This window comes from Hevea brasiliensis, chromosome 13, assembly GCF_030052815.1.
Source record: "Hevea brasiliensis isolate MT/VB/25A 57/8 chromosome 13, ASM3005281v1, whole genome shotgun sequence".
Taxonomy (NCBI): Eukaryota; Viridiplantae; Streptophyta; class Magnoliopsida; order Malpighiales; family Euphorbiaceae; genus Hevea; species Hevea brasiliensis.
Genome location: NC_079505.1, coordinates 56,443,541 through 56,462,385, shown reverse-complemented (window position 1 = coordinate 56,462,385; position 18,845 = coordinate 56,443,541). Strand labels below are relative to the sequence as shown.

At 30.8% G+C, this 18,845-nt stretch overlaps 1 protein-coding gene across 1 annotated transcript; it reads right to left on the bottom strand.

Moving 5' to 3' along the window:
• Positions 1–1,771: 1,771 nt before the first annotated feature.
• Positions 1,772–3,676, bottom strand: LOC110637904 (tetraspanin-8). Its single transcript, XM_021788288.2, has 2 exons — positions 2,912–3,676; positions 1,772–2,297 (listed from the first exon to the last, which is right to left on the bottom strand). Exons 1-2 carry the CDS (start codon positions 3,416–3,418, stop codon positions 1,983–1,985), a joined length of 822 nt encoding a protein of 273 aa, XP_021643980.1. The 5' UTR covers positions 3,419–3,676; the 3' UTR covers positions 1,772–1,982.
• Between the last annotated feature and the right edge of the window lie 15,169 nt (positions 3,677–18,845).

The window sequence follows — 18,845 nt, the reverse complement described above, 5'->3', positions numbered from 1 at the left end:
ACTAAGAAAAAGAATCTACACATCACTTAAAATTGAGTTAGATATATTCTATTTGAGTTTTGTTATCATCAAAATCAATGCTCATTTTGAGCTACACAGGGTCAACACTTCTCTATTCAACACTTCTCTATTCAACTTTTTTCCTACAAAGATTGCATAAATTAAAATTAATGTCTACTATTTTTTAAATATATATCGATGTAAAAATTTTAATTTAGTACTTAATTTAATCGTGTTTTTTTTATGACTGATTCCATTTGGCTGGAAGTCAAAGTTTCAATATTTTCTTAATCTTATAATAATATTGCTTGAGAAGAACCTGTGCTTAACATTTTGATTGATGGATCATTTCTTTCAGCATCTGATAAATCAAGTTTCCTTTGCACATTCTCCTTTAAACTAATATGTTTTTCAAATATTAAATTGACTAATTAATTTTCCTAAAATAAATGGGCTAAATAATATTTAGATTTATATTAACTTATAAAAAAATTAATATAAAAACTAAATAATTTAACGAAAATAAAATATATGGACTAAATAATATATTTTTAAAATATATAAATTAAATAATTAATTTTATTAACATATAAAAATTAAATAGTAATTTTTTTAAAATTTTTTATATTCACATTATTATAAAATTAACTTTAAAAAATAAATTATTAATAAATAAAGTAAAGCTAAGCTCATAGTTGAATTAACGCATACAGTTTTAGGAGCAAAGGTATGAGACCTCGCAACAAAAGTTCGATTTGAAAGGTGCATGTGGCATATGAAAGCAAACCACAACAATGATACACCGTAGTCTCAATGTGCGCAATTGAGTATGACATTAACTTTGAGGTGCTATGATTAAAAGAGACAAAAAAATGATTCCACGTGCATAGCCACATTTTTGTTGCATTTAATTATGATTATTATTATTAAAATTATATCCTCCATCTCACTGGATCAATACCGGAATTGGAATATGAAATGCCCACTGGAAGTCCCAAAACCTCTAAAATAGAACGCACTCTCTATGATTCGAGTTCAACCACTGTCACTTCCTTTTCACGCAAAGGATATTTTCTTTCTCCCTTTTATTTCTTTTGGATAATTTATAATTAAGTTTTGAAATATAACAAAATTTATAATTTAATTTTTTATTTAGTCTTTGATAATAATTTAACTTTTAAATTTAAATTTTATTAATAAATTAGTCTTTATCATTAATGTAATTGTTTAAATATAAAATAAATAATTACTTAACTATAAAATTAGATATAAAGACTATTTTAACAATAAAATTAAACTTCATAAATTATTTTATTAATAAAAAAAAAGTTAGTGACTAAATTGTTTTAAATTATTGGAATCAAATTGTTACTTTAAAACATATATGAAATAAATATGTGAGTTTTATTATATTTAAAGGACTTAATTGTATATATATATATATATATATATATATATATCATCCGCAAGTCAAAGCATCCATAATCTTCTCATCAACCATTCATTGTGTTCCACTCGGAAATGGCCAGCAGATTCATTATGTGTTTCTCATCTCACCCATGGTCCAAGTCCAACACGGTTGCCGGAAGAGGGCAATGGGACCCAGGGCAGTAATTTGTCCTTATCTTTCCATAACTTTGTTAAATAAATTTTATACAGGCTCAGCCCAGTTAATTCAAGCCTGATCCATAATCCACCCCTGCGGCATCAAATTATCTGCCCCTCTGAAACTCTGAAGGCAATTTCCAATTCGAAAGAAAAACAAGCAACATCAAAGCATATAAGAAACATTTATATAATTCCAGGGTGTTCTAAGAACATTAAAAATCAAGCATATAACATGCTACACAAGGAACAACCCAAAGCAACAACTAAGGAATTAATAACAGCATGAGCAGCAAACAAAGAGAAGGCTGCCTAAAACTAATCAATAAAATCCAACATAGATGTCCCCATTCATAATGCTAGGTGAAAGAATCTCTCTAAGGGTGCTTCCATCCAGAATTATAAGCATTATTGTCCCTTCTGTTGTTCCTAAAAGCGCAGCATCCAACAGAGTAGACAATGATGAGGAAAATAAGGAATATAATGTTCACAACAGCAACCTTCTTCCAGTCACTCTTGATGTTATCTAGCAATCCAGCCTTGCATGAATTGCAGTTAAAGCAGAGAGTATTAGGATCATTGTTCCATGCAGCGCAGTCAGGATTTGTGGAACTTGCAGTAGTTGTTGAGGTCCAATTGGTTGGACTTACATACTCAAATCCGCATTCATCTGCAGGCTTACAGCATCCAGACTGCAAAAGAATACAAGCATGTATCAGAATTTAACACATTAAAAGAAAAACGAAAAAGTAAAACTTCGAAGTCCATTGCAAAATAAAGTTGCTACTGCTAGAATATTTGTCAAGATTGAACATTATTTCATAAGGAAGATTTTAACCCACAATTTTCTTCTTGGTAGAGAATCAAACAAGTCATTTATCATCCATTGGGTTCTAAACTAGCCCCTGGTTATTCAAATTTTCTCTTTCAATAAAAAAAATAAAACGAAAAGATATGGTTTGCTGCAGAATCCCATCAAAAGCGCAAGAATACGTAAAGGACACAGAAAACAATTAAAAGGCGCTTTTTTTAATCCTAAAAAAACTATCTTCTATAAAGTTAAAGCCATGTCCTTAAAAAACAAATACCAAAAAGGAATCAGAACCCAAAAAGTAATATTGCTTTTTAAAATTTCAAAACGCAAAGCCCACTTCAAGAAGAGATAGCAAAATCAAATATCTGCAAATTCTCCAATTTTTTTCAGGGCAATCACCCAAAAACAGTCAGATTCAGATCCACGAACAAAAAATTTCCATGGGCAAAATCGTAACCAAACTAGAAAGAAAGAGGAGATCTTCGAAATTACCTGAAGAGCAGATAAGTGCTCTGTATAAAACTTGGTGACAGTATCATTCAGATATTTATCGTTAAAATCAGAGCAAACTTTCCCGTCAATCAAACAACTCTTAATCTTGTTCCAATTCTTAGTATTATTCACTCTCTTCTGCAACCAGTGGGAGTAATCTCCCAATCTGTACTCCTTATATCCCCTTTCAGACAACACTTGTCCAGCCCCTTTGTTGGTGACTACAAATGCAAATGTCGTGAAACAGAAGAGCAACAGAATAAGAAGGAACATGACAAAAAGGTAAACCCAGAGTAGCCACGACACGCGACAGCACGCGCCGATTAAACCCGCTAGAGAAACTAACATCAGGAACACGCCGATGACAATCACAGGCGTGTCAAGGAACTTCTCGCATTCAGATGTACCATGGTTTCGGAGCCAGATCCCCGCGCCCAGGATTGGGATGGAGAGCAGGAAGGTGATGAAGTTGAGGATTCCTACCAAGTTGTTACTCAGACGAAACATGGCAGATTAATTGGTGAGTCGGTTGTATTATCCTTGGTGTTTGGTTAGAGAGAAAGCGTGAGAATGTGGCAGAAAGAGTGAGAAGAAAAGCTAAAAAAGGTATGAATTTGAGAGAGTTGTTAGGAACATCAATATATGTAGCGAGGATGGAGAAGGGATTATGGAGCAAGAAACAGAGGACAGATTACCGAGAAGGTTCTACGTTGTGGGGGCGCTGATATCTTCACGCGCTCGTGACGCGTATTTGGGTGATGAAGTCGTCCAGCATAAGAGATCGTTTTAGCGTGGGTTTTATCATCCTAAGATAGTCACAGTCAACGGGACGCGTAGTTGTTTGAGGTAGTATTTCTCTATTTCAAGTTGTGTTTAGCATTAAGATTTTAATATTTTTTTTTCTTGGTAGAAGATTTTACCATAGAGCTCATGCGATTGGTCATTTATACTATTCACTTTTTATCTACCATACTCCTAAATTAAATTTTTTATTTATTACATATATTAATTTAAAAAAAATTTAACACTTAAATTTAAATTTATACACTCACGTGAAAAAAGATGAATGAATGAGATTTTAGCTATCTAAATGACACTTGTAAGATTAAGCAGGGGTGAACATTATTTAATTTGAATCAAATAAATCGAACTAAGTCATCTTAATTTGATAATTTTATTCAATTTTAAAAGTAATTAACTTTAATTTGATTTTAGATTTTAAGAATTTCAATTATTTTAATTTGATTTCAGTTTAGAGAGAAAAATTGATTGAATCGAATCAAACTGAATTGCTTTATTAATTTTTAAATTATTTTATTTTTATAAAAAATTTATGTATTAATTTTATTGATTAATGGTTGTTAGGTTTAAATTAAGATCAAAATTAGACTAAATAACTTTAAAATAATTCTAAATAAAAAAAATCAAGGCCTAAAAAATGATCAGTTCAAACCAAATCGAATTAGGACAGTTCCGTTTTTTATGCATTTTAGTTCGATTTTTAAAATATAATAATTCGATTTTGACGATTTGATTCAGTTTGAATCAAATGCTCAGCCTTAACATCTAGTTGGTGCCCCACTTTTAAACGACACTCATTTTTCAACTAGCAACTCTTTCTCCTTTTTATGTAGTATGATTTTCTTCTTTACCCTAAGAATTTCTTTCTTCAATTTTTGTTTATTTAATTGAAGCTTTTCATCTCTAACAATCTAGTCTCATTAATTTTGCTTTGGGTTGTTTTGATTTTCAAGGATATACTCGAAACCCTAGATTTGTGAAATTTAGGAAATTCATGAAATTAGCTCAAATGGATTCAAACCCAATTAATTTCATGTATCCAATTTTTTCATTATGGAGAAACAACGTCTTTGAAAGTTTCTTGGATGAGGATGAATATTGAGAGAAGGTTCTTTGGTTGTAGACATTTTGAGGTGAGTGTTTTACTTGTGAATCTTTGAAATTTGGTTTGGTTTTTTGTTTTATGCATTGTAATTGCATTTTTCTTTTTCATATTGTGTTGTGAGGTGAAGATTTATGTGGCCTGTGGTTTTTTTCTCATTGTATGATCCTCCTGTGCTTAAGCATTTGAAGAATGTGATTCTTGGTTTATAGTCAAGAATAAAGGAGCATGAAGCTGAAAGGAATAGAGGCTCGAAAAAATCAAACATTTGCAAAAGAATAATGGGTTTTGCAATAGCAATTTTATTGGTATTTGTAGCTTGGGTGATGTGTTAAAGTCAGGTTCAGGTTGATAGTATTATGTACTTGGATGAGTTGAGCACAAGTTTTGTGATGGAATTTGGCAATGTATACCCCATAATTAGAATAGAAGTTATCAAGAAATTTGGGTTTGATTTTGTTATCCTTGAATTGCATTAGGATTGTAGTTGCGGTATAGTTATTGTAATGAAGTTTAAATTAAATGAAGCTAAAATTTGCTTATAAGTTTCAAATTGCAGTGTAATCAATATCTTGTAAAATAATTAGTGCAAAAACTAGTGTTTGTTGAAAAAGTATAGATTACAAAGTCTTTATATCTGCCAAAAAAAAAAAAGTGCAGGACTACAATATCCTATATTCTACAGATAACAAAGTATACAAAACAACTTATTTTGCATACCATAATAACCACTATCTGCATATTACAAAAATAAACCATCCATAACATAAAAGCAACATAAAATTCAGTTAAGTAGCATAAATAAAATTACATAACTAAATCTAGGAACTAAGGTTGGACATAATAAGTGCCTCATTACATTTCACTATTAACTTAAAAATAGTTTATTAGATACTTCAAACTACATTGTCCAATATGCACATACAAGTGCAACCAAAATACACACAAAAAATCTATCAATTTACATAATCTACAATACAAAACCAAAATGATACCAAATGTCAGAAATTGTCCAAATCCAACAAACACAACCTAACATGACAAAAGGGCATAAAATTACACGACATGGCCACATCTTAATATAACACAACTTCCTCATAGTGCTAAAATATTGTCTTATCATTACTGGCTATTTGTCCTATCTGTTTGATTGCATACTTCAAAGGTAGAGTTGGTTTGTGATTATTGGCTCTTAGCCCTCTTTGTCATAACATTCTTAAACTTGCTTTGCTGCAACTGTGATGATGAAATGACTTGCTTGCCTTTCCATCTCAAATTTAGTGGTTTGAATCGATGACCTCCAGTCACCTCAAAGGCTATTTTCACTTAGGTTTATTGTCCTTGATGCGATCAAATTTACTAAAAGGCAATCCAGGCTGCAAATGAAATCAATTGCAATAGTTTATTAGTTATAGAAAGTAGCATACAATTATAAAATAAGAATAATTAGTATATTCACGTTCCGTATTGAAAACTCTTTCTCTTCATTCACACAATAGTAAAAAAAAAAAAAAAAAACCCTAACTTCGAATTCCATAGACCCAATAGCTTAAATCCCTTGATTATCCATGTTTATCAGCATGCAAAGACCAAAATTTAGAAAATATGAAAATATAAACTCACATTTTTGCCATAACACTACAAGCCTGCGTCGATGCCAACCTTGAACACCATCAATAATGGGAAGTTGTCAATATCAGTCTACTTTAACTTATTTCTACTAAACCCTAGAGAAAGGCTTCGATTTTGTTTTGTGATTCTTTGAGAATGAAATTGCAACTTCAAATTGATTTGGAAATAAAACTCATGCAAATATGTTTAACATTTGCCCCAAAGCTGCATGCGCCAGTTCATCTTTTTCCTTTGCCCATTTGGCAGTGCTTTTGCACACCACCAAGCCTGTCTTTCAAACACTAGTAATAGTGCAAATTTGGGTTTAATTGCTAAGTTTTTGTTTTTTTTTTGTTTTTTTTTGTTTTTTTTTTGTTTTTTGAAGTTAAGGTATGTGGTAGGTAAAAAGTTGAATTCAAGTGTATGTGTTAAGAAAAAGTGAATAGTATAGATATATGATGATTTATTTGACCTTATGCGATTCATTTGGTTTTTCAAATTTTATTAATTAATAATATTAACTGATTTGATATGGTTAGATGTAATTTCTATTAAGGTTGATTATTAAATAAATTATATTTATTTTTTAGATTAAATTTTAATAAAAAATTGTAAGACGTGGGCATAAAGTAAATTTTTTTTCATATGACTTCGATTCATATTCGAAACTGAGACTTTGTAGCTTTATTAATAGTTTTAATATTATTTAATTAAACCTCGTTAATCTACAATAGTAAATTTTGTAAAATTTTTGCCTGACTATCAAATAATTTTTTAAGTAAGTTATTTTATTCAAATCTTTTAATTTTAAACAGTTAAATTAAATTTGTTAATTGAAAAATTATTTAATATTTCAATTAAAATTTGATAAATTATAATTCAGTTTCTAAAATTTAACGAAACTTACAACTCTATCTTATATTTTCAAAATTTAAGTAATTTCATTCTTAAAATTTGATAAAACCTACAATTTAATTCCTTAATTTAAAATTTAAATTTAATTAGTATAAAAAATATATTATTCTTCTCAAAATTGATTCTTTTTTCTATCAAGAATTTTCAAGAATTATTTTGGAATTATTCTTAAGTTTTCTAATATTTGTTTTTTAGATTTTAATTGGTGAAATTTTGATTTCTTTAAATAAAACAAAAAAACTCTTGACATTGAGAAAGTAAAGATTCAATCGAGTTAAATTTACAAGTCACTCCCTAGAGTTTCGGTATTCACATTTTTAGTGGTTGTCAGTTTGTCTAGGGATAAATTGGTGGATGGAGGCAAATCTTGACTCGATTGTAATATGTGACGACTAAACTGGGACAGAGAAGGTCACGACTTCCCATTTCTTTCTCTTAGAAAATATATAGAGTCAAGGATATTTTTATTATTTTTTCAGTAACTAACAGTCAATTAGATAGAAAATGAGATGGAGGGATTAAGTTGTAGATTTTGTCAAATTTAAAAATTAAACTGATTGATTTTGAAAATATAGAGAATAAGTTGTACATTGTGTCAAAGTTTAAGAACAAAATTGTAATTTATTCATTAAAATTTGGTGATAAAATTTGAATGTTAGATCATTTTTTCATTTTAATAAGCTTAATTTAATGATCTAAATTTAAGATATTTAGATAAAATAAATAATAAATGCAAAGGTTTTTTTTTTTAACTAATTATCTTAAATTTTATAATCCTCGTTGTTTATATCGTTTCGACTTTGATCGAAATAAATATTAAGCTTTTTTAAAATTTCATTTAATTTTTATTTAAAAATATAATGAATTTTTTGTTTATTTTTTATTTTTATCTGATGAAAACTATGCATTTGATTTCTTTTTAATATTCCTGACAAAGATTTTTTTAAGCTAGAATACATATGTAAAAATTAAATTTTTATTCGAATAATATATGGAATGTATTATTTTATATTAATTTAATACATTTGAAATTATTATTTATAGTGGAATTTTAAATAAATTAAGTTTTAATTAATGAAAATACTTTTATTACATTTTTATGAATTAAATTAATACAAATAATTATTTAACTTATTTTCAAGATATACTTTCCAAAAAATCAAACATTTATTTTGAAAGATTCAGCGAAAATTCTGATTGTATTGAAGCTCACAATTTAGGTTTTTCATTTCAAATATTACGAAGATGAGGAAGCCTGAATAAGTTATGTAAATATAAAAAAGAACAATAAAAATAAATTATGTAAATATAAAATAAGAACAATAAAAAAATAAATAGGTTAATTGGTAAAATAAATTTAAACTTTTATTTGTATCGCCCATTTTCTCTAAAACTTCATAATTATCACCTAGAAAATATATCACAACAATGATATATAGCAAAAGTTAAAATTATCAAATTATATTGTGAGTTTTGGATAATTTTTTTTTTAATTTTGAAAGTTACTATTAAATTGTTCAAAATTAAAAATTTTAAATAAAATAAGTAAAACACATAAAAATATGAATTTATTTTATCAATAGACTTAAAAAATAATATTACCCTAATATTTTTTAAAAATGAATATTAATTTCATTTTGTCTTTAAATTTTTCTTTATTCAACACATTTTAATTATATTTGTCAATTCATTTGTTGACCAAAGTATTATAGTAATGAAGATAGCGTACGTATTTATACAAATTAGGAGGGAAAATATTGGACATTTGGTAACGAATCCGAAGAAGTCAACAGAGATTAGAACAAATGGAAGACAAGCTCATTTTCACCATCATACTGATATAGACCATCACTAGATCTTGCTTACGTCAAAATATATCATAATTAGAGCTAAGCTCACTCAATTAATTATTGTTTGATTTGCAATTATTTTAATTTTTATGAAAAATATTTTACTTTAATTAAAATAAAATTTTATATTTAAATAAAAAAAGAAATATGAATAATATCAGCAAAAATAAAGTCATTAGATTATTTGTCGTTTTTTTTAGAAAAAGAATCTGAGATGCTTTATTTTTTTTTCTTAATACATTCATAAGAAGAGGATTATAATAAAAATTAATTATAAATTTAATTAAAATTATATTTAAAATTGGCATCATAGAGCTTGAATAGTTTTTAGTAAATATAAAACTTTTAAGAAAAGTAATTATATGTTCCTTTTGATCATTAGAAATAGTATAAAAATATAATAATTAATTTTTTATTTTTAATTTAAAAATTATTTTATTTTTTTTTATAATTAAATTTGATTGGGATTCAAATAGGAGATTTCATAAAATTGAATAACCACTCAATATAAGTGAATTAAAGCTCATTAGTAAAATTATTTTTTATATTTTAACATTTGAGAAATTATTTATTTTTATTATATTATATCAAAATTTTTATGAATTTTAATCTTGAGATTTTGTTTTATTAAATCACAATAAAATTAATTTGTTTGTTTAATAAACTTTAGTTTAATAATATTATAATATATTTAAAATTAAGTATTTATATAAATGAGAATGTATTTAATAATTATAGAATTAAATATTTATATTAAAATTTATGTAGAATTAATTAAATTTTATTAAATTATTTTATTAAATTTATTTTCATAATTAAATTTTCTAAAATTATGAAATTTTAAATTAAAGTTAATTATTATATATATATATATATATATATATATATATATATATATATATATATATATATATATATATATATATACGTGTGGCAGTTATTTTACGCAAAGGAAAGAATGGTGTGGTCATGTTGTGTTTCTTAAAACGATGAAAGAATAGATGCCGTTACGCACACCCACCCCCGTATGTGTCGTTGTCGCCTCTTAATCGGTCAAATGCTGCGTGCTCCACGTATACCGACTGCCCAGTAAAATCAACTGTTACTGAACACGTGTCTAACATGCGCGTCTTAATCACCCACCATTGACTATGGGACTTGACTTTGGGGTTGTACATTAAACCTCCCAAATCAGAAACCGACGAAGCTGTTAATCTGACTCAATTTTTATGATCTTCATTTAAGTTATGTTAACTATGGATTAGAAATTATATAAAATAATTTATTTTAATTTTAAAAATCATTAAATTGATGTAGCTTGAATTGATATTAAAAATAATAAAAAAAATTATAAATATCCTGCTATAAATAAATATTTTATATATTATGAAGAAATTTATAAAAAGCTTATTATCAAATAGTATAATTTGAAATTAAATGCATTAAATTATATTTTTTTAATTAATAAACGATAATAATTTTAATTATTTAACTTAATATATGTAGAGTAAGAGTTGAGTTACAAAAACCTTAAAAAGTATTTCATTAATTTAAAGAATTAAAAAAAGAACAACTCAAATTATTTAACTGAACCCAACCCATTTTATTATAAAAACTGAAGATGTTGATTTTGTAATTTATTTTGTTGGTTTCAGTTTCAACACTTTCTAAACCGACTTGGTCAGTTTGGTTTTAGTAAATATGTTGAACTCGACCAAACTGACTCATGCACGCTGTTACTTGACTTGGTGTACAAAAATCTGTGTATAAAAATATGCAAATAAAGTACTTAAATAAATTTCAAGCACTTTTTGAATGTGCTGTCACATCTATTCCCTTGTAAGGAATGACATGTTCCCGTAGCATACCTAATGAATTATCAAACTACACTTACCGATAACCCATTAATTATGCTACAAGAGATTTTAAACAAATCATAACTTTTGATCTTATCAATTCTTTTTACGGAAAACTGCATAGGAATAGTTAAAATTTCATGTAAACATTCATTGGAAATAATGATAGACTAATTATCACAAAAGTTACATTTCCATGAGTCTAAAAATAAAATACAAATAGTTACAAACTCAAAATGTGATAGCAATGTAATACTTTTAAATACAAATTGCTCAATGTTCGTACATCCATACATATATATACAAAATACATCAAAAGGAATTTACAGAGGTATACCCACAATATATACCCACAATCAAAACTAAAATGTTGCTTCCAAGTCTCTCACTCGGCAGCCTTCTCTTTTCCCTTACCTGTGACAGTATAAATAAGCTATCGCTGAGTATATCACTCAGTGGTGCACAACTAATAACTTTAAAACTTAAAGTTAAGTAAAACTTGTCAAAGCATAATAAATCACATTTTTCTTAAGCATGAAAACTTAACAATAGTTCTAAGTCCATAAGAGTCATTTATTGGAATAACATTTCAAATGAGAAATCACACTTCATAAATCACAATTCACAAAGCATTTGTGTTGCCAACATCAACACACAGTTAAGGCCATGACACAAAATTTCACAATCAGTGACTTGTTATATACCACGACAAAGTAATCTAAATCTCACTAACTGTTATTAATGAGGGAAGGGCTAGCTAGCTAATGAGTACTCATGTAGTCTTACCCCACTAACCGTTATTAATGGGAGACATAATCAACATCCATTATCAACCCCAAGTAGCCGTTACTACTGGGGAGTATTGTCGCACCTTACCCCTCTGTAAGGCATAACATAATCCCGTACAATACCTAATGAACTACCGAACTTCACCTACCGATAACTCATTAAGCACACTACAAGAGATTTTAAAACCATTTTCTTACATTTTGGAAGTGGTGAGCATTTTGGTAGAAATTAAAATCATTTAATTGAAATTTCAAAACTAGTTAAAATTTTTGTCCATTTTTATTTTTCTGCAAATTTTATAAAAATTTCGGCAGAGTGCCGTCTGTATTTTGAGAAAACAGTTCTTCAAAAACTTGTAAAAACGCTTCCAATAATTGTTTCTACAACTCCCAACCATCAAAAGAACTCAAGTCAACACAATTCAATTTAAATCCACAATTCAACCAAAGTTATCATCTCAAAATACTTCACAAATTCATTCACATTGCAAATAATACTTAATTTACAAATACAGATCTTAATTTCCAAAAAGAAAATCTAAAATATAATTGTTACAATTTATTATACAACTGTTCAATTTTATATTGATACATAAGATATTATAATATTTATATCATATAACTACAAGATATAATTAAATACCCGTACAAAAAGATCGGTGAAGGCCTTGCCAATTCAGCAGCTCACTTTGCTGCTTTTTCCTTGCCCTTATCTGCGATAGCAAAATAAGCTATCGCTGAGTATAAAAATACTCAGTTGTGCACAATAAAAATTTGAAATGCAATACATAAAACATTCATTGACAAATCACAATTTAAATATTTCACAATTATCAAAACTCATTAAAGCACAATTTTGGTCAAACAATTTAATAAACACAGTGTTGCCAATTCATACACAACTTAAGTCATGACACAAAATTTCCGATCAATGCTGCATTGTACACCACGACAAAGCGATCTACAACCCCACTAATCGAAATCAATGAGGGAGGTGGCTATCTAATTAATGAGTACTTATTCGATCTACAACCTCAGCTGGTAAACCAGAGAGGGAGGAAAATAATCGATCTCAACCCCATAAATAGAGGAATAATAAGGCACTGTCATGCTAAGTGTGAATCAGAAATCAATTTAAAACAATTTATTCAAATATTGCATGCAAAATCAAATCAATTTCCAAAGTCACATTTTCATTCACAAGTGGCAACACAAAATTTCTTAAACTCATAATTAACGCGAAAATTTCATAATTCGTACTAAATCAATTTTTCAATGATAAAATGCTTAAATAAGGTTTATTGTGCACAAACCTGACGTGAGTCACCTCTAGGCCTTGACTCAGTCTTTTAGACCTTCCGGGTCTTTTTCAGCTGAAACACGAAATTTATAGTGTCTCAGTATCTTTGCCTCACAATAATTCCAATAATTAATTTATATATGTTCAATTCTAGCCCCAATATGCTTAAACTTACATTCTTGAAAATTTTCATGTTGAGGTTATTATTCATAGTACTATTTGTAGAAAGAGATGATTCTCCTTAATATCAATTAATCTGTACATGGGTATATATATACAATTGATTCCTATAATTGTGTTCTACTAATTAGGAAGAAATCCTAAATAAGAATTCCTAAATAGGAATACAGAATACAGAATATACAGAGAAATAATATAATGATTGACTTTCCATAACACTCCCCCTCAAGTTGGAGCATAGATCTTAATCATGCCCAACTTGTTACAAATGTAGTCAATCCTAGCTCCATTCAGAGCTTTTGTGAAAATATCTCCTAATTGCTCTCCAGTTTTGATATATCCTGTTGAGATGATCTGTTGTTGAATCTTTTCACGAATAAAGTGACAATCAATCTCAATATGTTTGGTCCGCTCATGAAATACCATATTAGAAGCAATATGGAGAGCAGCTTGATTATCACACCATAATTTCGCAGGCAGGGGGGTCTTAAAACCTGTCTCATCTAGTAATTGAAGTATCCACATTACCTCACATACTGATTGTGCCATGGCTCTATATTCGGATTCAGCACTAGATTGAGAAACTACACTCTGCTTCTTGCTTCTCCAAGACACCAAATTTCCTCTAACAAAAATGCAATATCCAGTAGTTGACCTCCTGTCAACCTTAGATCCAGCCCAGTCGGCATCTGAAAAACATTCAACATTCAAATGCCCATGATTACCATATAACAAACCTCTTCATGGAGCTCCCTTTAGATAACACAAGATTTGTCCCAAGGCTTCCCAATGAGCAACAGTTGGGGAAGACATAAACTGACTTACCACACTAACGGCATAAGCAATGTCAGGAAGAGTGATTGTAAGGTAGTTCAATTTTCCTACCAATCTCCTGTATCTCTCTGGATCTTCAAACAACTCACTATCCCCTGCTAACAGTTGTAAATTTGGAGTCATTGGTGCACTACAAGGCTTAGCACCTAATTTTCTTGTCTCTGTCAATAGATCGAGGACATATTTTCTTTGAGACAAGAAAATACCCTTCTTACTTCTCATAACTTCAATACCCAAGAAATACTTTAATAATCGCAAGTCTTTGGTCTGAAACTGGGTTTGGAGGAAGGTTTTAAGAGATGAAATGCCTGCAGAGTCACTCCCAGTGATGATAATGTCATCCACATAGACTACCAGGAGAATTAAACCAGCCTCAGATTGCCTATAAAATACTGAGTGATCACACTTACACTTTTGCATACCAAATTCCTGTACTGCTTCACTGAATCTCCCAAACTAGGCCCTAGGACTTTGTTTCAAGCCATAAAGAGACTTCCGAAGCCTACAAACTTTACCCAACTCCCCTTGAGCAATAAACCCAGGTGGTTGCTCCATATACACCTCCTCCTGAAGATCACCATGAAGGAAAGCATTCTTGATATCCAATTGGTGCAGGGGCCAATCATATGTAGCTGCTAAAGAGATAAACAAGCGAACAGAAGTAAGTTTAGCTACAGGAGAAAAAGTGTCAGAATAATAAACCCCATATGTCTGAGCATATCCTTTTGCTACAAGGCGTACTTTTAACCTAGCCACAGAACTATCAGGATTTACCTTTACTGTAAATACCCATTTGCAACCAATAGCTTTCTTACCAGTGGGCAAAGGCAACAGTTCCCATGTACCATTAGCATCTAAAGCCTCCATTTCCTCTTTCATAGAAAGACACCACCAAGATGAGACAAAGGCTCACCAATGATTAGGAATAGGAACAGAGTCCAAAGAAGTAACAAAACACCAAGAATAAGAAGACAATTGATTATAAGAAATAAAAGAAGAGATAGGGTAAGTACATGAACGTTTACCTTTACGAAGAGCAATGGGTAAGTCTAGATCAGAATCATTATCAGTATGAGGTACAGGATCTCCCAATGAAGTAGCTGGTGGAGGATCTGAGTCAGGAATCTCCAATCTCCTGGAATAAGCATGAACAACGGGAGGTCGAGTAGGTCTAGAGACAGAAGAAACAGGCTGTGAGAGAGGACTAGACATTGGTTGGACAGTATATATTAAGAGATCATCCTCCTCCCCCTGACTCTCATACACAGATGATTGAGGAAAAAATGGAGTGGACTCAAAAAATGTGACATCTGCAGAAACAAGATAACGATTAAGAGTAGGAGAGAAACAGCGGTACCCTTTTTGGATCCGGGAGTACCCAAGGAAGACACATTTGAGAGACTTTGGATCCAATTTAGTAACCTGCGGACAAACATCATGCACAAAACAGGTACAACAAAAAATAAGGGGTTCAACAGGGAACAAAGATTTTATAGGGAATAAAGCAGTATAAGGAATATCCCCATTAAGGACAGAAGACGGCATACGATTGATCAAAAAACATGCCGTAGAAACTGCATCCGCCCAAAAGTGTTTAGGAACTTTCATCTGAAAAAGAAGAGCACGAGTTACCTCAAGAAGATGCCGATTTTTTCTTTCGGCCACGCCATTTTGGGATGGGGTATCCACACAGGAAGACTGATGAAGAATGTCATTTTGTGTCATATAAGACTGAAATTGTGCTGAAAAGTATTCTTTGGCATTGTCACTTCTTAATATGCGCACAGAAGTATTAAATTGAGTTTTGATTTCATTACAAAAGGCACAAAAGATAGAAAACAACTCAGAACGATTCTTCATTAAATATAACCAGGTAACACGAGAGTAATCATCAACAAAAGTAATAAAATAACGAAATCCAGTTTTAGAAGTAATAGAACAAGGACCCCAACTATCAGAATGAACTAACTCAAAAGGGGATGAAGCCCGTTTATTGACTCTAGACACAGAAGGCAAACGATGATGTTTTGCAAACTGACACGACTCACATTCTAGTACTAATAAAGACTGAAACTGAGGACACTTCTTCATGGTAGACAAAGAAGGATGGCCCAATCTACAATGAGCTTCAAGAGGTGTTAAGGTACTGGAGCAAACAAGTGACCGCGGTACATGATTTTCCAGAATGTAGAGACCACCTGACTCACGTCCTCTACCAATAATCTGCTTCGTCGTAAGATCCTGAAATAAACACTGGTCAGGAAAAAAGGAAACAGAACAATTTAAGGTACGGGTAAGTTTACTAACAGAAAGTAGATTAAAAGAGAAATTTGGTAGACACAAAACAGATGACAAAGAAATTGACGAAGTCGGATTCGCAGTTCCAGAACCCATGACACAAGAAGTAGAACCATCAGCTAAAGTAATGAGAGGAAGTGAGATTAGGTAAAAGCAGATAGAAGACTAGAATAACCTGTCATGTGATCTGTCGCACCAGAATCAATAACCCATTTGGATGAGGAAGACACAAGGCATGTAGTGGATTTACTCGACTCGTGATCGCGATGTGAGAGAACTGGTAGGCTTTAGAGATGCCTGATACTGGGAAAATTGTGCAAAATCCTCTGCAGATACCAAAACAGTTTTATCAAAGAAAGATACTGTAGAATCCTCTGCTGCCATATTTGCCATCTGTGATCGCTGATTTTTCCTCTGAAGTTGCGGACAATTATATTTTGTATGGCCAGGCTCATGGCAATAATAACAAATGACTCCTTTTGAGTTCTGATTAGAACTAGCCTCTCCATTACTGATTATACATTGCGATAATTCCTCCTCTACTTCCTCTTCTATTACCCTGTTGTCCATTTGGATTACGGCTAATAAGAGCACTACTGGCAGGCTGTGACGATTGGGTACTCTCTGTATGAAGGACCCGTGTGAACGTTTCATGCAAAGAGGAAATCTCAGAACTGGAGAGAATCTGAGATTTAGCAGTCTCATACTCTGAAGGAAGGCCTGCAAGAAAACTCATAACAGCCAGTTGCTCCCGTTGGGCCTGCTGAACTTTCACATCAGAACTAAAAGGCAACAATACATTAAGTTCCTCATATACCCGTTTAAAATCCATAAAATAAGCCGTGAGAGACTTATTCTCTTTCTCAGCATGGTAGAATGACTTACAAACATCATAAATACGGGAGATATTCCCTTTACTAGAATATAGAAAATCTAAGTAATCCATCAATTCCTTAACAAATTCACAGTGATTAATTAAACTAATTACCTCACTATGAATCGAGTTCTAAAGCTGCAAAAACAACCGAGCATCTTCCCTTAGCCAAGTTTGTTGTGTATCATCAGTAGGTGGATCTTTAATAAGGTGATCATCCTTATCAATGCTACGCAAATAGACCCTAATAGTCTTACTCCACTCCAGGTAATTCTAACCATTAATTTGTGTTCTGTGATCTTAGTCATCACCGGAATCACATAAGAAATAACATTCTTATTGTCTGCCATTTATTGAGACAAAGAAAACTAATCGAAATGATAATCCAAAGTGCTTACAGCAGCAAAATAACCCAAAATCACAAATCAAGCAAATACCGAAATAGGATCTGAGAGCCAAACCTCAGAAGTCCTTTAATGGTGTACTGGATCAGGCAACAGCACACAGTGGTGGAATAAGGGGATTGAGGCGACGCTGGCGATGTTGATCGGAGTCAAAAAGGCCGGTCGGCGGCCAAGGTCTCTCCTGAACTGGGTGGTGAGAACAAATAGTCACCCTAGATAGATGACCTGCTCTGATACCATATAGAAAGAGATGATTCTCCTTAATATCAATTAATCTGTACATGGGTATATATATATAATTGATTCCTATAATTGTGTTCTACTAATTAGGAAGAAATCCTAAATAAGAATTCCTAAATAGGAATACAGAATACAGAATATACAGAGAAATAATATAATGATTGACTTTCCATAACACTATTCAAGTCAAAATATTGACTTTCTTATGCTTAATAGGTATGGGAAATCTAATTATATCCACATACCACATTTTGATTACCTAACTTATTGGTTTTGGTCATTTTCTTAAAACTTAAGTCTTTTAGGCAAACTTTCAAATTTTCAGTTTTGGTGACCTATTTTGCACTATTCCATTGGTCATGCTGCTGTTAGAATTTGATCAAGTTTTCTCCATAGAAATTGTTCCTTATTATCTTAACTTTATTTCCCTTTTTGAATCACTCCATTTGGAGTTTTTTAGCTCAAGTTATAGCCATTTGAACATGGCTGGCCGGATTTGGTTTTACCTAGAATTCTGGGCATCAAAACTGGTTCTGGCAGTTTTAGGTTACTAAATTTGGGTGGCTAAATGACTTGGTTAAGCACATAATTTGGATTTGTGTTCTTCATAAAAGTTGTAGGGCTATGTCTTAGCTTTCTACTGGTAAAATTTCAGGTCATTTGGACCTACCTAGCCGAAGTTATGGCTAAATGAACAAATACTGTTCATTTGATCATTTTTGTACAGGGCAGAACACCCAATTCCGGATTTGGCCACTTTGTTCACTATGCTATGGTCACTTTTTGGGCATGATTCCTAAATGAAAAATGTGTCATTTTGTGTCTAGTTTCATCCCCAATTGGCCTCACACCAATTGGGTTTGTAAATTTTCAGTTTTGGT